Consider the following 22,785-nt stretch of genomic DNA (forward strand, 5'->3'; position numbering starts at 1 on the left):
TAGGAGTCATGTAACCAATCTCCATCATGAACTTGTCTTGGAACTTAGAACAAAGTCACAACCATTAAAGTAAGCGGAAACCCTTTCATAGAAGGTAGAGAGTCCTGCCTCAGCTCACATGTAAAGGTAAAGGCCACAATTCCTGGTTGCTGGTTGTAAAAGCACCTTGAAGGCAAAATGTCTGTTATTACTCTGAAAACTCCTTTTAAGCTGCTATAATAGTATATGCCACATGAGCCAAGCACAGAACCTTGTAACTAATTGTTTGTAGAAAGATCGCCTTTGGCCACCGGCCAAGTATGTCGAACTACATCCTATTCATTGGCCTAAATCTTCAGGGCACCAAGAGAAGCAGGCGTTGCAGTTGACTTCACTTTGATCTTCTGTCTATATGCTTGCTTCGGTTCCTCTGCCACCGACATACAATTACTAAGTATTATTACTGTTTGATAATAACTATAATTACTCCATGGACTGCCCAAGATGGAAAAGACAGGAGAAATCGGATGAGCATATGCACTAGTGTCAGGAGCTGGAGAATCTGTTTGAATCAGAGAAAACCTGACCCCACCCCTGTCCCCTGCATTCCCCAGAGTGGACAAGCTGAGGGCAGGTTTCCTCAAAGCCAGAGGCTTGACCACCCAAGGGAAGGGGCTCCGACTAGGGATTCGGGAACCGAGATACAAAGTCCTCCCGGGCTCCTAGAGAGGACCCGGAAGCGCAGCGCAGTCCCGGAAGGCGAGTGCTGACACACTTCCGGCCTTTGTGACTCATTGTGTCTGTGGCGAGGCGTCGGGAGGCCCTAGGTTCGTGTCCAGCGCCTTTCGGCCGGCTTGAGCCCCACAGTCAGCTCCCCTTTTCTCTCCCAGCGCCCCAGGCCGCCCCCGGGGCTCACGGTGAGACTTGGGTCCGGCCTCTGGGGAGAGTGGGCGGGGGCGCACGGGTGTGTGTGTGAGGGTGGGCTCTGCAGCTGCGGCCCCGGGGCTCCCCTCCAGGTGGCCCTGGCGGAGTGTGAAGAGAGACCATGGCCCGGGCCCCTTCTCAGACCGGGCTGTAGGATGAGCCGTCTCCCGGAGAGGTGTCCCCGCCCCACACCCTTGTCCAGGCGGGGAGGGGGCGAGGGTTTAGGGGCCGAACTGGCATGGGGGTGCCTCGGAGACTTGAGGAGAAACCCCTAACCCGCAGTGTCGTCACCGTTTTTTGACGTTTCTGAGAATGGGCCTCGCGAGCAAACTGACCCCAACCTAATATTTCTGCTCTTCATTCGTCGCCATTTGCTTTGATTCCGGTGAGATTTTTTTGGGGGGGTCCTTCCACCTCTAGATGTAAAATTCGGAAGGCCGAGAGGTGGGTACGGTTGGAGGTACTACATATGTGTTCCCAGATCACCTGCTCTTCCTCACTCTACCTGCAGCACCGAGCGGTGATTAGAGTATTTGAAGCCTAGTCACAGTGAATAAAGAAGTGATTCGGATTTAGTAGACATTATATACACCCCATTCTCTTTAAGCTTTATGGGACTTTTTAAGGACTTTTTAAAATGAGCCTTCCTGGAGATAAGGTAGATTTTTCATTTTGGGGTCGTTGCTCTGCTTGACTTGCAGTATGTCAAGAGATAGGATATTTGTGGAAATTGCACTGGGCCATTAGGAAACCGATTAGCTGAGTGACCTTGGGTAAGACAAGACACCAACTCTATTTTGTCATCAATAAAACTAAATAGATTTTCTCAAAAGGCCCTTCTAGCTTTGAAATTTTTTAATTTGATCAATATAGTTGAAAAATTCTACAGTTTAGCCTGATAAGGCGCACCCATCTCCCTCCCCCCCACCCCAATTCCCCTTCTTTTCCTGCAGTGCCTTCTAGTACACAATAAGATACTTTCATTATAGAGAGAGGCTGTTACATGGCCTGGGACCAAAGAAAGCATTTATTGTACAGGCCAGTGCTTGGCGGGTTGGAGGTGGTCAATAAATACTTGTTGAATTGAATTGTGGAGAATTCATGGTAATGAGATCAACACAGCACTGATACTATATGCTGGCCAAATGTGGAGAAAAGTAGCTTTATTACACAGGGAACCATAATGAGACTTTGCCTCCAGAATATTTCTCCAGGTTTGTGCAGTTCTTATTCATCATTTCAGGCAGTTTTCACCAATCTTAAAAACAGGAACGGTTGCTGCTTAATATTATACCATAGTATTTTGCAGATTCTCTACTTGATTTAAGCATTTAAAATTCTTCTAACATCTTATATTGCATCTAAATACCAATTATGGTTATGTTAAATCTTACCTTTTCATTCTGAGGTAGATCCAGTATTTTTTTAGTAAATAGCTATCTTTCAAAGAGAACTTTATCATATTTTACATTTTATATCTCTGTTCACAAATGGGGGAGGGATAGTAGTTTATTTAAACTTTGAAGATTATGGACTGGAAGATATACTGGCCTGTTTAGAAAATAGTCTTTGGAATAAAATTCCAAAGGGCTTGTAACTTCAGGCCCTTTTTTGTCAGCAAATAGCTTGTATTTATCCTTGGTGAGAACCGTTTGCTGGGGCCTAATCTTATCTAATGTGGATGATGTGTCAAGAGTTTTCAGCTCTAAGGGATTCCGGAGGTAGTTTTGCTACCTGTGCTGTCCGCCCCACCTCCCCCAGCTCCTATTTGACAACTGATACTGAGTGCCTGGAAGGTTAATAACTTACCCAGGGATGTGTGACTTATTTGTGGGAGATCAGAATTCAGGTGTTCCAGCCTGTACCGCCTTCACTGTTAAGGAATTTTTCCCATTAGTCAATCTTCCAAGCAGACTGAAAATTGGAAAGCATAGTTACATCTCTTAAATTAATTGAAAAGGTTAAAACTTCTGTAATGCCTCCTACTTGCCAGGCAGTCTTTTAAGGGCTTTATATGTGTTAACTCATTTAATTCTCACAACAGCTGCATGATGCCCATACCATTTTTATCATTCTCATTACACAGATGAGGAAACATACATAAAGGAGTTAACTTGCAGACAGTCATCAGCTAGTAAGTGGTGGAGCAGCTTAATGTTAACATGGAATTCTTCCAAGAGGTCATGGAGCTAATTTGAGAGCAAGATTGAATGCTGTAGGGATGGGCAAAAGTTAGGGATACTGTGGTTATGTAGCACAACATTGTGAACATAATTAACAGCATTGGAATATATATCTGAATGTGGTTAAGAGGGGAAATGCTAGGTTGTATATGTGGTAACAGAATAAAAAATTTTTAATGTGACATTGTAAATTCAATCAGGTATTTTAAAAAATTGAGTGATCAAAGAGGAAAAAACATGAAAACACGATAAGTTAGATTATAGAGAAAGAAGCATCATAAAATATTACATGATGAATGATTGGTGGAGATTATTAGGGCTGTGAGTTTGGAGACTGGAGAGAAGGTTATATGCTCAGATAGATCATCTGGGGCACCCAAAATAAAACCCAGACCTTCCATTGCTGTTGTGCTTCTTCTCTTGCCTGAGTGGGAGCAGAGAAATGTTTGGGGGTGGAGGGCAGAGCCTGTCCCAAGTGAGGAAGGAGGGAATGCACCCATGGGTCTCACTTCAGAGGTCCTTCCTGTTGGTTCCCACTCACCCAAGGACTATCCTGCTCTTTGAAACTCTGGCCCAGGTGTAGACACAAATCGAGGTTCCTTTCCCATCCTCTCCTTAATTTAGCTGAGCCAGGACAAAGTTTTCGCAAAAGTAGAGATTTCTGATGATAGGCTAGCTGCTGAACTCTATCCACTAAATTATCCTGTTTGAAGGACCCACGTGTATTTAGATGATGGCCACTTGCATCTCCTGCAGATCTCCTCCCTTTCATACAGATGTCTCAGGAAAATATGATGGCAGACAGAACCAAAGGCCCCCTCTTGCCTGAACAGTGGTCATCCTTTCAGAAAGAAATCATGTATCCAGAAACTGGGTACAGGATGAGTGTGATATGATGGCTAAAGAGCTTGAACTGAAAACTCATTCAAGCCTAATTTCAAATCCTGGCTCTGCTTTTACTTGTTGTGGGACCTTGGTTGAGTTATTTAATGTCAACAAACCTCAATTTTATCATTGTAAAGTGAGAATGACAGTTTTCTTTACCTCCTAATAATTGTTGTGTGACTAAGTGAAATGCTTAATCTAATACCTTGTACCTAGAAAACATTCAATAAACTTGGGCTCTTTATATTATACCTACTAGAGACTTCTTGAACAGAGATGATGGGCAAGTGGCATTTCAGCTGAACTATGGAGGATAAATAGGATTTGAAAAGGCAGAGAGGATTGGGGAGCTAATTTGAGAGCAAGATTGAATGCTGTATGGATGGGCAAAAGGAAATCCCAGACCTTGAGTGTGGAACAAGGAAGAGATGGATATAAAAACACAAGGCATGTGCAATTCGTACAACTCGTATGAGCATGGCCACACTCCCATCTTGAGTATGTACTGTCGCTTTACATTAAATTTTCCTGCTCCTAAAAAACACAGCTTATTTTTTATGAAGTACTGTTTAAACTCATTTTGCTGGATGGGGAAGATTCATGGAGAGGATTGAAGGGAAATGAAGCTTGAGGGGGAAACTGGAACCAGATACTAGGTGGTCTGAATGCAAGGTTCCAGAGTTTTGGAAGACTTAATAAGAGAGTATAGTTGGAGATGGATTGTAGGTTGGGGCTGGGGAGAAAATGAAGACAAAGAATCAGAAAGAGGAAACTGCTTCATGGGCCTAGAGACAAAAAAATTATGAAGACTTAACTTCTCCCTGGTGCTTGGGGACTGAATGTGTATGAGGAAGGAGGCATCAAAGAAGATGAGGTTTGAGCTCGAGTGACTGAGAATATTCTACTAATACCCCACTCACTAAGGGCCACAAAAGGCAATAAAAGAATGGAAGGGGGACTTGGAATAGTTTGGGTAGTTCTTAATTCTATCGCATTGAGCAGTTAAACTGTGTCAGGTGCTCTAGGGGATGAGTACAAAGAAAGCAGGAGCCCTGTCTTTGAGGGGCCTAAAATAAAGTGGGGATAGGAACCGCCAACCAAATAATGATAATACAAGGAGAATGTTAAGTCCCAGAAGGCAGAGACAAAGTACAGTGTACCGAAGAGGAAGAGATCTTATTTCATTTGGGACATCCTGAGAGTCTTTATGCATCTTGAGGGGTGAGTAAAAATTTGACCAGTTGAGTGGGTACAATGAGAGATTATTCACAGCCCATGCTTGGGGACCATTAATGAGCCAAATAGGCTGAAATCTGGGTGATCACTATGGAGGTAAGCAGGATAGCCGGGTCCTGGAGGCTCCTGACCTCTGAGCTGGTAGCTAGCTGGGCTTCTTCCGCATTGCTGCAGGGAAGGCTGGAATGACAAGAGGTGGCCTTGTCAGTTGCTCCTCTGACCTTGGTGTGCAGTTTTAATTGGAACCCGGGAAATCGGGGCTATGGCAGCAGTCTAGGGAAGTGACATGGAGCCCAGTTTGGGGTGGTGGCTCATAGTTGTGGGAGGCAGAGCAGGAAATGATAGCTTTTCTGCTTTCAGCATGAAATGACAGAGAAAGAGACTAAGGCTTATAGGAATGATTTAGCCTCCACTTGGGAAAAAGGTAACCAGAGGAGTGCTCTCTTGGGCTCCCCTATTCCCTGCCTCATCCCGTTGAGGTCATGTTTGGGGTGCTCCGCTCCGGGGGAACCTCTTCCAGTAAGCTCCCTTCTTGTTCACTCAACAGTTACCTCTTCCTTAGGGCTTCTCTGGCACTATTGTTGAAACTTCCTTAGAACACTTGACATATTTGCTTTGTGCTGTAATTATTTGTGTAAAATAGGAATCATGCTTCTCATCTTTTTAAACCTCTCTCTAGCAGAATACTTTGCATATTGGGGATATGCAGAAGTTTTATAGGAAAGGGAATAATTGTAGCTGTAAGGACTGTAGAGGTAAAGCTGAAGTTGAAGTTGAAAAGCCAAATGTATTTACCCGAGCAAGGAGAGTAGGATACAAAACAGTTCTGAGGGATTTAATGCAAAGGGCTGGAATGTGGTTGCAATAGGACTTTCCGGTTTAAAATCCTTGGAGGAATGGCTTAACTCACAGGTTTTCTTTAAATTTATATAGAAAGCCTTTTTGAGTGTGGTGTTTTTTATTGACTGCTATTTTAGTAAGGATTTCTATTTTTAGTTAAAGACAAAAAGATGAAATAGAAAAGCTGATCCTGTGATGAACTCAGGTTAAAATCATATTCTTTGTGATTTAAACAGTAGTCTCCAAACTTTTTGGCCACAGATATCAGTAAAGACATTTATTTTTAAAAATTATATGCATATACTATTTTACCAATATGTTGTATAATAGAACAAAAATATATTAAATGGTGCTATTTAAAAATAATCTTTATGTAAGTTATATGTGAACTCTTTTCTGCTAAAATCATGTTTTTTAGTGAGAGCTATGTATTAAAAGACTGCAGTTTTTTTATATCATTGTGATACAGCAATTGGATGGTCTGTTTGTAAAACTTTAGAGTGATACTTAGTTCCCACCCACTCTCCCATGGCTCCCTGATCTGTTTACTCATTGTTTGTGTTCGTTATTTGCTTGTTGTCTGTTTTTTCTTTGGTTGAAACACCAGGAATCAAACCCGAGACCTCCTATGTGGGAGGCAGGTACTCACCTGCTTGAGCCACATCTGCTCCCCGCTCATTTTTGTTTTTTTTTAGTTGTTTGTGTGCTGCTCGTTGTTTGCTTGTTGTCTTGCTCATTGTTTTTGCTCGATGTCTACTACTTTGTCTTCTTTTGGAGGCACCGGGAACCGAACTTGGGACCTCCCATGTGGGAGGTGGGCACTCAACTTCTTGAGCCACATCCTCTCCCAGTACTTAGTTTTGATGACCGTCAGAGGTGAAAGAGATATTTCACAAAGATTTTTAATTCAGAGAGAATTAGCTCGTTCAGTTGCCCGAGATGATCCTGTCTACCGACCAGGCTATAAATTGTCATTTTCTTTGTCGTTGTTAAAATTCAGATAGGAAAACAGACCTGGCCCAGTGGTTAGGGCGTCTGCCTACCACATGGGAGGTCCGCAGTTCAAACCCCGGGCCTCCTTGACCCGTGTGGAGCTGGCCATGCGCAGTGCTGATGCGCGCAAGGAGTGCCGTGCCACGCAGGGGTGTCCCCGCAAAGGGGAGCCCCATGCGCAAGGAGTGCACCCCGTAAGGAGAGCCGCCCGGGGCAACAGAAAGTGCAGCCTGCCCAAGAATGGCGCTGCACACACAGAGAGCTGACACAACAAGATGACGCAACAAAAAGGAAAAAAAAAACAGATTCCCGTGCCGCTGACAACAAAAGCGGACAAAGAAGAACACGCAGCAAATAGACACAGAGAACAGACAACTGGGGCGGGGGGCGGGGAGGGCATAAAATAAAATAAATAAATCTTAAAAAAAAAAATTCAGATAGTACATTTCCATTTTTCATGGCCTTGAAGCAGTTGTTCTTAACAAATGAATCAGAAGGTGTCATTTTATTTTTTATCAAACTGCTCAAGACCCATTGAAAGTCTTGATTTGGAAGATTTTTAAAGAGTTTAGAAAATATAAGTTTTTAAAATGTGCAGATAAAAGAGGTTTTCCAAGATACATTTTATGTCTTTATTTTTTAATATTACATTAAAAAAATGTGAGGTCCCTGTATACCCCCCACCCCCCTCACCCCACTCCTCCCCCTAAAAGAGGTTTTCCAAGATACTTAATATCACGTTTGACAGTTAAAGTTACATAACAGTGGACACGTTTCCCAACACACATCTGTTTTGATAACTGTTCTTGCCTCACCCTCGCTTTTTAAGCAGCTGCTTTCTCACTCGCTGGTAGACTTCTTGTTTGATTTAGATATATGTTGGCTTTTTCCTTCTAGTCTGGCAGAGTGAGACCTTTCACTGGGGTAGAAGCCATATTCTTGTTGCTCACTTTTGTTTGCATTGTTAGTATTTTCTCTCATTGTAGTTTCTCAGCAAGAATTTTCTAAGCTGCTTGCCTCTTCTGTGAAGGTGACATTAGTTAAAGCTAGATAAAATAGTGTGTTATTCCACATAAGTGGTCTCAGGTAAATTGTGATACATCACAGTACCTAAAAGCAAACAATTTAGTGAGGATGCCCTGTCGCCGTGCTGGGGGAGGGCGTTGCAGCTCCTCCCTCAGGATGTGTCATGTGCTCTGTGACACGTGACATTTTCGTGTTTAGACCAAGTAAAGGTGTTACAGTATCAGTTGGTATGTCAAATAAATGGCTTAATTCACTTTCAAACTATAATTAGACATTCTGACCTTTTCTTTCTGCATCCCCAGTAGATCATCTTGTACTTTGGAGACACCAGCTTTAGACTGACCAAGGCACCCATAAAAGTAATAAATGGTAGCTGGATGGTAGATGAGCAAGTCTCGGGGTTTCATATTTGGCTTGAATATTGGGTCTACCAGGAATCGCCTGATGGCGAGCATATTCCTTAAGGTTTCTAAGCCCCAGTTCTGTCATCTGTAAAATGGTACTGCTAGTTCTACCCACCTGCGGGGGTCGTCGTGGGGATGCGGGTTGTGCGTGTCCCACTTTAAGCCTGCTGCCTGGCCCACTGCTGACCCTCGCTCTCCCCGGGCTAAGTGTTGGGAAGACAGGCCTTCACACATGCTCTCCGCCTGGAGGGGGGGTGCTCTCCGCCTGGAGGGGGGTGCTCAGGTGCTCCAGTGCTAGGCAAACAGCCTGAGGGTGGAACTGGCCTGTTGGAGGTCTCTGTTTGCAAACCTTAATAGTTAAAGTGACTGGAAACTCTACAGCCCTGTAGCTTTTTTCTTTCCTATTCAGAGGCATTCTTAGTGGATTGCCTTGGCATCTAGCCTTGAATGAAGTCTTAGCACAGGTCACTTTTTCTAAAGGTATGAATAACCTCTCTTAATCCTTCAGGAACAGTACAAAAACAAATACCATAACACCATTTCCTATAACAGAAAGGATTGCACAGGCCTGTTTGGGCTTAGTACTTCCCAGAGCCTGAGTGATGACTGCTGAGTCAAGGGAAGCCACTGGCCTGTCCCCGCAGGCCACACAGGAGAAGGACGGCATCGTGATAGTGAAGGTGGAAGAGGAAGATGAGGAGGACCACGGGTGGGGACAGGAGACGCCTCCTCCCGACCCAGAGATATTCCGCCAGCGGTTTAGGCACTTCTGTTACCAGAACACTTTTGGGCCACGAGAGGCCCTGAGTCGCCTTAAGGAACTTTGTCATCAGTGGCTCCGACCAGAGGTGAATACCAAGGAGCAGATCCTGGAGCTGCTGGTGCTGGAGCAGTTTCTCTCCATCCTGCCCAAGGAGCTCCAGGTCTGGCTGCAGGAGTACCGCCCAGACAGTGGAGAGGAGGCTGTGACCCTTTTGGAGGATTTGGAGCTTGATTTATCAGGACAGCAGGTAAGAAGAGGCAAAACCTACTTTGTGTGAGCAGGGTGTGTAATCCGGCTGGAGCCGATTTAAAGCTAGTTGCAGTAGTTTTTGTGTTTATTCTCCCTGCTTTCCTCAGATATGCAAGTGTGCTCTGGCCTTCTCCCCTCTGCACCCACCTCATGGTATACATTCAGCCCCCTCTTTAATACTGTAATCCCTCTTGAGAAAGTACTTGGACTCACAAGCCCAACCTGCTTGTCCACAGGTCCCAGGTCAAGTCCATGGCCCTGAGATGCTCGCAAGGGGGATGGTACCTCTGGATGCAGGTCAAGAGTCCTCGAGCTTTGAGCTTCATCACGAGGCCACCCAGTCCCATTTCAAGCATTCATCTCGGAAACCCCGCCTCCTCCAGACACGGGGTGAGGAGCACGACATCATGTGGGGGGGCATGGTAACTGTTAGTGGGGACAGTGTCACACTGTTTAAGGATGGGATAACCCCCTCGGTATTTGCCGAACACCTGTGATAAAGAAGCATGCTCACTCTTATTATACATTATTGACATTATTACTAAATAATGGGGGAGACAGAACTTACAGTTCAATCTCAGGAGTTAAATTATGTTACCAAGGAGGTAAATGAAATGTGCATAATGACCTTGGATGGCTGTTAATATTTGTTTATTGAATTGCTAGCATCCCAGCTGTCTAGCAGATTTTTAACAGGAAAGTGTTGGAAAGAGATAATGTATTATCAGCCTAGGCTTTAAAACACTCTAGTATGTCATAAACTATCATAAAAGGGATCCTAACTCTTTTTTAAAATCCATCACTCTTTTTCTAAGCTATTTTTAAAAAATCAGTCCAGAAGATCAAACAATGGGAAAAGCATGGAAAAATATTTTGGTTTTGGTTGTGGACCATGAGAAAGAAAGTCAGTTCAAGGTCATTTAAATTAAAAAGCAGTTTAACCTAATTTTTTTTTCCTTTGAGGGAAATATATGACATTTTCTTTATCCAATTCAGAAATAAAAGTAGGTACATAGATGTCATTAAAAAGTACAGTTCAAGAAGAGTTGCTGAAGGCCCAATGCCTAACCCATGTTTGTGATGATATTGAGGGCGGTATTAGGTCATGGCACTTAAGGAAGCATTCTCTTCCGTGCACTGCCAGGGGTAGGCAGCAGGCGTAGGCTGGGGTAGTCCTTGCAGACCAGCGCACCGTGCTGTTTAAATCTCCCATTATTGATGACCTAGAGTGGGCGTGCAGGGCTTTTCCAAACTCCACAAGCAAAAGTCAGAGAGGGCGAAATGAGGAAACTGGGAAGGACAGGCATGGTTTCAAGTGCCAAATTACAGCTTCTGGTTGCCAGGTAACACTTTTAGGGTCCCTAGAATATATAGAGTCATTCAGTAAATAGTTCTTGAATGATGACCTGAGGCATATGTATTTATTCTCAATAACCATACCTTTATACTCTTGTAAGTATCTTACCCAGAGACAGGAAGACCTCTTTTTAACCTGCTTTTCAAGATATCCCTGCTAAAGATTTTGAGGGCCATGTGGCATTTTTCACAGCTCTAGGCATAAATGGGATTCTGACGTCCTGGTAGTAGAGAATTAAGTTATGAGTCAGATTGTACTGGGGGCAGAAGGCTGTGTACTTTCTGTGGGCAGAAAGTAGCTAAGAGTAGGAGCCCGGGTCACAGTCTCAGCTCTCCCGCTCTACCCTGTATGGTATTAGACACATCATTGACCCTCCTGGGCCCTAAGTGTCCTCTTTAAAATAAAGGGATTGGACTAGGTGATTTTAAACCTTTTTATGACTCCTTGCAACTCCTGCTTGAGATTAGATGTCTTGGGAAACAGTGGTCGTACTTTTTCTTTTTTATACTCTGTCGGTTTTTATTCTGGGGTTAAACATTGAACATGCTGGTGCAGGAAAGTGACTCTGGGTCCTTTGAGGGCAGGCCTCAGCAGAGCTGGTTTTACTCACAGCTCCTTTCTCCTCCCTCAGCTCTCCCTGCTTCCCATGTACCTGCGCCTCCTCCTGAGGGGAGCCCCCGGGACCAGGCGATGGCATCTTCACTGTTTACAGCAGATTCACAGGTGAGCTGTAGGGCCCTCTGCCCTCCTGAGTCCTTTGCCTCTCCCTCCCTTCCTGGAGCTCTTTGAGCAGCCTCCACCCAGGATATGCACTTACCTCGATGCCCCTACCCGCAGAGAAATCCTTCCCCACTCTCTGTTCACTTTCTTTCCACTGCAAACCACCAGTTGACCATAGCCTGGGAGGCTCCCGTTTTCTTCCCCAGCATCCTGTAGGTTTACAGGCACTTCTGTCCCTGGCTTCAGGTTTAGGCAGTGGGATTATCCCTGAGCCCTGGGGGAACTGACTGTGGGCATCTGCTTATTTCAGGCGATGGTGAAGATCGAGGATATGGCCGTGTCCCTCATCCTGGAGGAATGGGGATGCCAGAATCTGGCTCGGAGGAATCTCAATAGGGACAACAGGCAGGAGAATTACGGGAATGTGCTTTCCCAGGGTAAGACTGACAGAGGATTTCTTTGACTCCTTGTTAGTGTGGCATCTCTGGTATACTTAGTTGAGTGTTGGCAAGGATTTAGAGACTACTGATCCGCTTTCTCCAGAACAGATAGAATGAGAACCTTTGTGTTCATTTACCCCCAACTGCATGGTACTGTGACTCATTTATTTCATTTTTTTAATCTCTAAAGGTAGTTTTGTTTTTACCTCTAGGTAGTTTTTGCTCTTTGCAATCAGAAATAGACTCTTGTGTTCCTGGTCCTTTTCAGCCATTCAGTTCCTGGGGAGGACTTGGCCCTACTCGCTGTGGGTTACAATTAGCCGCCTCTGCTGGGGCAGTGTCCTAGTAGAGAGCCAGGTGAACTGGTCATCAGGCTGATCCCAGCCTGTTGTCCTGGCACCAGGTTTTTTCCCTGAATGTGCCAAGCATCCAGGCATCCTTTCGGGTGCCTTCTGTTTTCTTCCACCACTGTCCAATTCTACAAGCTTGTCCTAGAACCTCCTTATGACCAGGATTCCCGGTTTCCAAATCTAATCATACTTTTCTGTGAAGAGCCCTGAATCCAGGATGTATAGTAAGAAAGGAACAGAAAAGTTCTAAGGCATCAACCAGATAAGATAAGGTGACACAGTTCATCTCCTCTGCTAGTATGCTTCTTCCCATTTCGTCCAGTGTTAGTTTACTGGTCAACAAGAACAAAATATTTTCTTCTGGAACACTGACATTTGTCTCTACTAGACCTTAACCCCCAAGAGACAGTGCTACATAGAAGCCCTCAAATAAGTACTGTGGTTGGGAAATCACAGTGAGCCTTCTCCGGGGGGCGGGGTGGAGAGAGGCTGAGGTGATAAGCATGAAAAGGGGATGCCTCAACCTCAAGTGTATTGGGGTTTTGTTTTTGTTTTTGTTTTTAAGAACAGTTTTAGTCATACACCATACAGTTAATTCAAAATGTTTTAATCAGTGGCTCTCCGTATAATCACAGAGTTGTGCATTCATTACTGCAGTCAATTTGAGAACCTTCTCCTTGCTCCAAAAAGCCTCAAATTTTATTTTGAACCCCAGGTATAAGTGGTTTCTTGGTATTTGCTCTTTGGACCAGATGAAAATTAAGCCAGAGAACTGATCCTTAATTGTGAGCTGGAAATTACCCACTCCAGTAACTTAAAAAACATTGGGAACAGTTCATATACTCATAGACCTTAGTTTGGAATCCAAACGAAATGGACCAATTTCTTCTGTTTTCCAACTGGTTCAGTAGTTACGGTGATTTCATTACTGAAGTCAAGGAATGGATATTATACAACTCCCTGGGTAATTGCCTGGAGAGGCCTATTTGGGTTAGTACAGACCCTCTTGGAAAACTTTCTTAAGGCCAAGTAAATAAAGGATAGAGTTCAGATACTTTGTTTTTTCCCTAGACAAATGTTAAACATATATTTATTGAACAATTTTTAATTTCCACTTAAAAGCAAAGTGATACACAGAATATAGCAGTATACAGAAAAATAAATTCAAGTTTTTTAGTAGTCTGATTGCTAAAAATGAGAGGATAAGCTCTTTTATAAATTTTTGTTTTCTTATATTATCTCATTCGTAGATTATCTCAGGAATTGCTTTCAATTTCTGTTCTCAGCTATTCTCAATTGCCTATCAGAGAAGGTTTTTGTTATATTTACTCATGTCCCAACCACCTTCTTCACCCCCATCTCTGTGACTTGAGCACCAAAAGCCCCAGACTGCTGTTCCCAGTGGATGGTGTTCATGTCCTTGCAGCTTGCCACCTTCAGAGCTCCTTGTTGTGCCTGTTAATATCACCATGTTGATAAAATAATAATAATAATAGTAATAATAATAATAATAGAATTGTGACCTCTTAGATTCTGTAATTCTTTATCCCTTACTACTTATCTGGTTCTATTCCTTCTGCTCAGTTGCCAGAGTACCCGTTTATTTCTGTCTTCTCTGCATGCTGCTTCTGTCATTACTTCCCCATCCTTCCCACTCTGCCTGCTCCCTCATTTTCCAACTTAACCCCTTCTTTTCCCTTCCCTGTGTTTTTCCTTTTTTTCCTCCTATGTCTAATTAATATTGTAAAGTCATTTTACAGTCATGTGGAAGCTTCCTGGAAACAGTATCACTTGATTAACTTGTAGTCAAAAGAAAAAGGAGCTATTTGTATTTCTGTTTATTGTATTAGGTTGTGAAAACAGGAATGAGAATGAGGAATCATCTTCAAAGGCTGAAATTGCAGAAGACTCAGCATCTCATGGGGAGACAAAAGGAAAATTCCAAAAAGAGTTTGGAGAAAAACGTGACCAGCAGGGCAAAACAGTAGAAAAGCAGCAGAGAAACCCTGAGGAGAAAACTGGAAGAGAGAAGAGAGATTCGGTTCCAGCTACCATCAAGGAAAAAAAAACCACCACAGGCGAACGAGGTCCACGGGAGAAGGGTAAAGGGTTGGGAAGAAGCTTTAGTCTGAGTTCCAACTTTAATACCCCTGAAGAAGTTCCAACGGGAACAAAGTCTCATAGATGTGATGAATGTGGTAAATGCTTCACAAGGAGTTCAAGCCTTATTCGCCATAAAATAATCCACACTGGAGAAAAGCCCTATGAATGTAGTGAGTGTGGGAAAGCCTTCAGTCTTAACTCCAATCTTGTCCTACACCAGAGAATCCACACAGGAGAGAAACCGCATGAATGTAACGAGTGTGGCAAAGCTTTCAGTCATAGTTCAAATCTCATTCTTCATCAGCGAATCCACTCTGGAGAGAAGCCCTATGAATGTAACGAGTGCGGGAAGGCCTTCAGCCAGAGCTCAGACCTCACTAAACATCAGAGAATTCACACAGGGGAGAAACCCTACGAATGTAGTGAATGCGGGAAGGCTTTCAACCGAAACTCGTACCTTATTTTGCATCGGCGGATTCATACCAGAGAAAAGCCCTATAAGTGTACCAAGTGTGGAAAGGCCTTCACCCGGAGCTCGACCCTTACTCTGCATCACAGAATTCACACCAGAGAGCGAGCTTCTGATTACAGCCCAGCCTCCCTTGATGCGTTTGGAGCATTCCTGAAAAGCTGTGTCTAGGGCAAGAATTTGTCAACAAGCCATTTCCCCCTTTTGTTTCTAAAATTATTTCAGAGATGTGTACCCATGGAGGAGGAAAAATAAAAGCTTCAGAAGATTGGGGGCAAAAATCACACTTCAGGATCCTTCTAGTTACATCAGCAGTGTTCTGCCTTTGCGTAGTCTGTGGGCATCTAGTTCTTCCATATAGCCCCTGCAGGGGAAGGCTAGTCGTGTGGGTAATCCACGCTATTTCCACACTAGATGAACGCACACACACAGGCTTTTCAGTAATGAGGATACCTTTAAGGCACCACTGGGCTCTGGGCTACGACAGCTGTCAAGGTGAAAGTCACTGAGGACGGCTCCATGAAAACAATACTGAGGCTTAAGGAACTACTTGCTGTAAACGAGCCCTCCTTGGCCAACATCTTGTGGTACCTTATTTCTCAAAAATAGAGGGACAGTTTTAAAAAACTACATTGGGACATGCTGCTCAAACTAGTTATATATATATGTATATATATATATGTGTGTATACACAATAAGTTATATATATGATCACTGGTAGCCTACCAAAGCTATAGAAATCGAGGACTTTGCTGATCAGTATCAAACCAAAGATTTCTATCTCTTCCTGAAAGAGAGGGTATGTGCACCATTCTACAGTTCCAAAGGACTGCAACATATGTAGATGGTTCTATCCTCATCACTGGGATACATTCTGCTGAAGTGGCAACAATGATTCAAAACACTTCTCCCCCATGATGAAATTCTTAAAGCACTATAGCACTCCTGAATACATTTCTCCACAGTTTAGCAAGCACTTGATGGTATTCTGCCCTTTAATTCTCAATTATTTCATGTATGTGCATTTTTACTAAACCCTCCTCTCCTGAAAGAGATGCTTCAACTGTCAAGGGATATGTGTCTGTTCCTTACAGTGCTAGAAACACGACTGAACACACAAGAGGCACTCGTTATGACTGACCCCTCACAGGCCTTTACATTCATGAGTACTGGAACAGCATAGCCTGGCCCAGCTTCTGAAGAGACCTTCAGAGCCATGAGGCATGCTAAAGCTCTAGGGCCTGGTGCTGCTTGTCCTGAATAAAGGAGAGGCCCGCATAGAGTTCCTGAACATGAATCGGTGAGTAAATACCGCGAGATGACCATTCTCATCTTTAAGAGGGAGAATATGAACACTGGCCAAGGCCATTCTTCTGACGTCCTCTATGGCAAAGACCTAGGTCAGGATTCTCTTCAGTCAGCTGCTAAACAGCATGACCACCTAGGCACTTTTTGTGAATCATTTGTAAGTTCAGATAATATTGGTGAGAAGGTGTGGTTTTTGTTGCTTTCAGGAAGAAAAAAAAAAGGGAAAGCTGTAGAGGGAGCATTTTTTCCCACACTTTTCCAGCAACTTTGCAAAAGTATTTGACATCACTGGCTATTACTAAACATACTTTGTTGCTCTGAGACATTCACTTAAGGTAGATGTAGCGACACATATGGTAGTTTTGCACACTGTGTCTCTCTTCTGTTTCTCATTGCTAAACCTCACTAAAGACTGAGGTGAGGTTACAAAATGTCAATGGTTGCGTCATCCATGCAGGAGGATGCAGTTGGCTGCAGATGTGAATGACATTGTTTTTGCAGACACCACTCAGGAGACCCAGATGCCCTGGGCTATAGACGTGGCCGCCAAGGGCTTGGGCAGAGGACTCAGCTTGTGAAAACACACAAATGACTGGACAGCCCTGCAGAAACTTAGAGACGCAGACAGATAAACCTGAAGACTGGCAGGACCGCCCTGTAACGGGAGAACACGTGGACTGAGCTCTCCCCTCGTGAAACAACTAAAACTGCCACTTATCAGTTGTTTGCTGACCAACAACTAAAGTCCACTGAAGCCACATGGCTTTAAAGGGAGCCAATGAGATAGGGGCACATGTGGCCTCAAGCTCCAGACTAGACTAAAATTCTGCATAGAGTAATTCTTTGGCCTCTCTGGCTTTATAACTTGGACCAACCACAATTTCCCTATAGCTTCTAAGCAGTTTTGTCAGAGTTGCCTGGGAAAACTTCAAGTAGTAAGTCCACTGGTTATGGAATATTTCTATCTGTCCATTTTAAGAAAACAGAAGAGGTACTCCAGAAGGGTATACCTAAATAATTTTTATAGTAAAGTAGAGGTAAAAGAAATGCTTTAAGGATTTTTTTTCAGAGTGAGCTACAGCAATGGTTGCCTAGACAACTGCTGCTGCTTTTGAGCAAGGACTTTTGCCTGCTAGGAAGCAACCGACAGCACTGCGAGAGGTATGCGGGGGCTCCAGGCACTGACTTCCCTTTGTTCAGAGACTTCAGTTGGTCCCACACAGGCCTTTTACTTTTTAGCCACAACAACCATTGGCTGACATTAGAATTCAGCCATCATTTTTGGTTTTTCAATGAAAGTTAAATATAATCTGTGCCCCACCCCCCAATTCAGTTACCGTTTCATCGGGACCTCTTACCCAGTAAGCCCCTGGGGTCGCTTCCGGTCTCCAGCAGAGGCAGTCCCTGAAGTTTATGAAAACCATTGACACTACATTCGCTTATCAGACGCTCAGCACAGAGTATAAGTGGGTCACGATCAAAAACGCTTACAAAAACGCTTACAAACGGAACCTAGTGCTCAGGATAGTCATTCAGAAGTTCTTGACTGGTTGAAGTCTGTTAACAGTGCAAGTATTCTGGAGTTAACCATTAGCATGCTAGCTGACCTAATGGAAGTTTTGAAAAGATACCCCAGCCTTGCCAGGAAGAGGAGAAAAATTCTTCAAGTTGTGGGGTATTTGTTTCTATTCCAGCCTGGCGGGCAAGGCTGCAGAAAAAGATAGATGTGTGACGCATCTTGCTATGTAAGGCACTTAATATTTTATTAAAGGCATAAAAGTAAAACTGCTAAATATGTGCAGAGAGATGGACATATTTGATATGTGGGACAATTCACATCTTCTGTACGTCAAAGAATTTGTTCCAGAAGAGAACCTCTTGAATGTGATAAATACGGCAAAGCCTTTAATCACAGTTCAGCCCTCAGCAGCAGAAAGCTTACACTGTAAATAAACTTTATTACTCTTGAGTCAGGAAAATTTTCATGTACAGCACTCACTGCATCAGACAGAAAATGAATTCTATTGATAATGCTCTAATCATGTAATGAATTTCAGAAACACTGCAGAGGGAGTACAATTTTGACAACTCCAGAAGAGCCACAGAAGAAAAAAAATGTTGGGAAATGCTAAAGAAATAGTAAAATATACAACTTCTTACAAAAATTGTTAATGTTGGGTACTTCTATATATTTGTATGGCCATAATGTCAGTGTGTGTGTTTTGTACCTCCAGCCCCGGTTGTTATTCTGTAAATTCCCTGTAAACAGATTATGAAATTTATTTTAACCTATTTGACAGAACGCATGGCTCTGAAAGAGCAGAGTTTTAGAGTGAGTGGTGAAGAAATTGATTATAGACAAAAGGTCAGTTCACAGAATCGAGAAGGGGAAAGAAGGAACAAAGCTTCATAGTTTGGTACTTATCAAGTCAAGAGGAGAGATTAGTACATTTGTTAGGAGAGACAGGTTTAATGGGGCCCTGCAATGGAACAATTCCTATAAACATCTGCAGCTTCCTGAGAGTTTTCTCTTCCAGATCAGGGAGTTGACCTCTCAGCTGCCAGGTCGCTATTTCAGGCAAAGGGAATGGAATCTCCAAGCTTGTCAAGAGGAGCAAGAGTGTCTTCTCCATGAATCGAGAGGGGAGTGCACTGGAAAGCCCAGTGGGACCACTTGACTTGACCAGGTTCTGTAAGCCATAGTCCCACTTCCCCCACCGACTCTTATGTCTTTATCCTTAGAAAAGTTTGGGATAAGAAAATGCCAAGTGGGTACGGCAAGAGAGGCACTGGTGCATCCAGTTCCTGGCATTGCTGGGGTTCTTCTGATAAGGCTTAAGCAGCAATTTTGCAATGTGCCCTTTGGCTGTGCTCTTGTATGCCTTTGCCCCACCCATTTCCCCAGGTTTATCATTACGAGAGGGGACTTGAGATTCAGAGCTACGGCAGGTTTATTTTCCTTCAGTTTTTCTCCTAGGGTTGGTCATCTGATCTCGGTGGCCAGAGCTAACAGGGGTCATCCTAGCATACCAGATGGGAGACTCATCGTGAATTGGAGTAACTATTAAAATGGGGTAAAACAGCAACAGCAATACTTACCAGAGGAGCCATATTTTTGTGTGTCCTACTCTGAGCAGCCTCTCAGAAACATTTATCAGGGAACTAGGTTCCCTGTCTGGGAAACCATATGAAGGTCTGCAGATTGCTAAAGTGAAAGAGAATCAGAGAAAAGGAAATTAAGTGGTATAAATCTTTCTGTAGATGTTAGGGTAGATTTTTATTTCAGTTACTACTGGAGAATATAATAAAAAGCATTATTGTTTGAGATGTTTTCTTAACATAGATTTAGGTTTTGTTTTTAGAATGGACACACTACATTTAAAGGCAGTTACTTATTAATCAGATTAATTTTTTATTATATCTGAAAATGAAATTGTTTTACTTTTCAAAGCTTTGTAAAACAAACTTGAAGTTAGGGAGGTAAGCCATCTCCAATTCTGCAGTCAAACAAAAATTTGGAACTAACTTTTGACATCCCGTAATACAGAATGTCATAACATGAGAACTTGGTTTCATGTTGTCTGATTCTATTTGATTAGAGGACACCACAAATCTCATCTCTCTCTCTGTTATTTTAAAACTGGAAGGTATAGAGGAGACACTAGGTAGACTTCTAACCCACGGTCTGCTGTTACTCTTAACAGCTTTTTAAAATTTTTTATTCCTGAGATTGTCACCTTCATTTACTAAAGAATCATGACTTGCTTCAAATTACACAGCACTCATAGCAAAACAAATTGGTCTTTAAAAGGTAAATTTTCTCCCTTCAGCAACCAGTCTTAAAGCAGTGAGGAAGAGTGTTTTAAGAGAATGAAGAGTGGGATCTGTGAGTGATTGAAAGGTGGTATTGAATCCTAGATTTCATTCCAGTTTTAGATTTGGCTTGTAAATTCCTTTGGTCCTGGGTAAGGACCAGGCAGCTGCAAAAGCCCCCAAATCCCTATCATTTAGTCTCCCAACCACGTGGATGCATGGGGAAGGGGATAGAGGAAGGAGGGTTGTAACAGCCCTAGTGCTTCCCCTGAGGAAGCTTTAGGAGCCCTGAAAAGAGAGACAATGGCCACGTGTTGAGGTTAGTGCCAGCTTGTCTCCCCTTTTGCCTCACCCTCTTAACAGCATTCAGTTGCTTTTAAAATTCTCATTCTGCCCTAGCAAGGACAAAGCATGTTAGAGATACTTCTGCTGGAAGCAAGGGTTCTTATTTGAAAGCAAATATATGGGAGCAAGAGGATTGTGATTCTGCAGGAAAATCTTGTTCTAAAAATGAGTTTAGGGGTGAGGAGTGGATGTGCAAGGAAAATCAGTAATTATTTTGAAATGAGCATATGTATTTTTATTAACTTTAGTTAATATATATTATTAAAACCAGATCAACACAATAAACCTAAATTTATATAGAGCGCTAACTCAGGCATCATCTTGTTTCTTTGTAGACTGGGTAAGACAAGCTTTCCTGTTTTTTCTCTTCCAGCTCCTTAGTTTAGAATAAATTAGACCAAAAGAAGGAACTTGTCTTTGTATACCCACAAAAGTAAGTTATTGCTATTAAAAACTGGATTTTTCATTTCAGTAGGCTCTGAAGAGTCCAGGTGCTTAGTAGATGTTCAATAAATGGTTTTAAAATTTAATTAGATCATTTTAAATCCTCATTAACATTTCTACAAAGGTTTCTTTTGATAATGGAATCCTAGAGGAAGAGTGTTTTTCTTAAGGCTAGAGAATCTTACATTAAATTTGAAACTTTAATTGAGGCATATGTTTCAATGATAAAAAATGGCAGCAAAATAAGATGTATACACATTTATGGTTTGGTCCATAGGTGACTGTGGTGTCTGAAAAAGAAATGTTAGAGTAGAGAGGTTGGGGGAAGAAATCGTGGGGCTTGTTAATATTCTCTTCATGTTGTTTCTCTTCTGGGTCATGGTAAAACAATAAATTATCATCTCCAGGTGGCAGTGCTTGTGGTGGTGGTTTTTTGTTGTCCTTGCTTGATGAGTGGATGTTTTGGGTGAAGAGAAAAGTATAACTTAAAATTAGAAACTGGAACTGCAACCCACGAACAAAATCCTCACACAGAACTTGTTTTGTTTTTGGTAATTTCACAAAAGCGCTCTGTAGAATGCCAAGGCAGAGCTCTAGGCACAGGAAGAGGGCACAGGGTGAAAAACCCTGGTTCCCATAGAATAAAGTGGTTTTTAATTATCCACAAAACCTTCAAATTACATATTGAATCATGTAAGATGATTGGAATCATGTAAGATGAAACCATTAAATGACCTTTGACCAATTTATGAAATTTAGGAAACTGCTTGAATGACTCCCAAGGGTCGGTGCAACCTGTCTTCTGAGAGTTTACACCTTCAAACCATGACCTATAGCCCAGTAACCTTGTTATTGCATAATATATTGAAACAGACTCAAAGTGGTTTTTTTTTTACTTTGTTTCATTTAAGTAATTTTTGCCACCTTATTTAGAAATGAGAACATAGGCACTTCTGCTTTGATTTCCTCTGCTTCAGTTTCAATGTCCTTAAGACTGGAAAACTAACCCCTGCCCTGCTTCATTTCCAGGGCTGTGGTGTAATAAGAAGTAGAAAAAGTAAAGTAAATGAAAAGGTGGCACATGTGGAAAAAAAACAAATCTCTATCTCCAGGTATCTTCCCAACCAAATCCTACGTCAGATGAACTTCACCCTATCCTCTCCTGCCGTCCTAGCCTGGTCCCCTGCGAGCAGAGCCTGAGGTGTAAGGGCTTTCGTACAGGGGGTTTATTTTAGGAAATGAACCGTGGGAACAGAAGTGAGGGACAGGAATAGGGGAGAATCCAATACAGGGCGCACTGTTGAACGCGTCACTGCTGTGGACAGCTGGGGCCCAGTCCCCCCATGACCTTGGGTAGTCACTGGATGATGGAAGAACAATTGAACTCATAAAGAAGGACAAGGAACAATGTTCAAGGAACAATAAAGTAGCAGAAAGAAATGTTGCTGGAATCAGACCTGGTCCTAAAGTCCCGCTCTGCCACTTGGAGGTTGACAGCCCCAGGGTTTGTGCAGGGCACAAGTTGCACAGCCAGAAGCAGTGGCCCCAGTGAAAGCCACCAGGGAGAAGGAGGATCCTTGTGGAGCCCACCGGAGTGGGCGGCTACATCAGTGCATGCATTCAGGTATGGCTGGGGGCCATTAGGGGGACCCTGGAAAGAAGGAATATTTGTTGGTTATTTTTTGCGTGGCGGACAGCTGGGCTAGATGCCCTCTGTGATCTTCCATTCTGATTATGCAAATCTTTCTGGAGTCTTTCACAAACAAGGGGGACAAACCAGCACTGTGCTACTGTAGTGGAGGACAAAGTCTGCACGCCCTGATGGGTTGGGTCACACCCTTACCGAGGAAGGGGAAAAGGCCAGAAATAACAAAGTAGCCAAAAGTAGAGTGTTGAGGGTTAGATATCCCTTCTGTTTGTATAGCTGGTCCACAAAGAACTCTGAGAGATATGA

The 22,785-nt window shown here is 43.1% G+C and overlaps 1 protein-coding gene and 1 long non-coding RNA gene across 4 annotated transcripts; one reads left to right on the forward strand and one right to left on the reverse strand.

Annotated features, from left to right (window-relative positions):
* Positions 1 to 662: 662 nt before the first annotated feature.
* Positions 663 to 21,244, forward strand: ZKSCAN1 (zinc finger with KRAB and SCAN domains 1). Of its 3 annotated transcripts, none has more exons than XM_058285833.2 (6): positions 663 to 896; positions 9,023 to 9,480; positions 9,719 to 9,872; positions 11,471 to 11,562; positions 11,870 to 11,996; positions 14,200 to 21,244. In XM_058285833.2, the coding sequence occupies exons 2-6, from the start codon at positions 9,073 to 9,075 to the stop codon at positions 15,090 to 15,092; spliced, it is 1,674 nt and encodes a 557-aa protein (XP_058141816.1). In that variant the 5' UTR covers positions 663 to 896; positions 9,023 to 9,072; the 3' UTR covers positions 15,093 to 21,244. The 3 variants fall into 3 exon arrangements, with proteins under 3 accessions (XP_058141816.1, XP_058141815.1, XP_058141818.1); XM_058285832.1 differs by having other exon boundaries at positions 731 to 896; positions 8,979 to 9,480; XM_058285835.1 differs by having other exon boundaries at positions 750 to 806; positions 8,979 to 9,480.
* Positions 13,405 to 19,432, reverse strand: LOC131275471 (uncharacterized). Its single transcript, XR_009182923.2, has 2 exons — positions 19,329 to 19,432; positions 13,405 to 13,804 (listed from the first exon to the last, which is right to left on the reverse strand). It is a non-coding gene; the product is annotated as an uncharacterized lncRNA (long non-coding RNA).
* Positions 21,245 to 22,785: the final 1,541 nt, after the last annotated feature.

Source organism: Dasypus novemcinctus, chromosome 23 (genome assembly GCF_030445035.2).
Source record: "Dasypus novemcinctus isolate mDasNov1 chromosome 23, mDasNov1.1.hap2, whole genome shotgun sequence".
Taxonomy (NCBI): Eukaryota; Metazoa; Chordata; class Mammalia; order Cingulata; family Dasypodidae; genus Dasypus; species Dasypus novemcinctus.

Bases quoted from the DNA above. Each gene is read 5' to 3' on its own strand.
- ZKSCAN1 (XM_058285833.2), top strand. From the start codon at position 9,073: ATGACTGCTGAGTCAAGGGAAGCCACTGGCCTGTCCCCGCAGGCCACA. The intron at 11,563-11,869 runs GTGAGCTGTAGG...TGCTTATTTCAG, and splicing joins TGTTTACAGCAGATTCACAG to GCGATGGTGAAGATCGAGGA. The intron at 11,997-14,199 runs GTAAGACTGACA...TTATTGTATTAG, and splicing joins CGGGAATGTGCTTTCCCAGG to GTTGTGAAAACAGGAATGAG.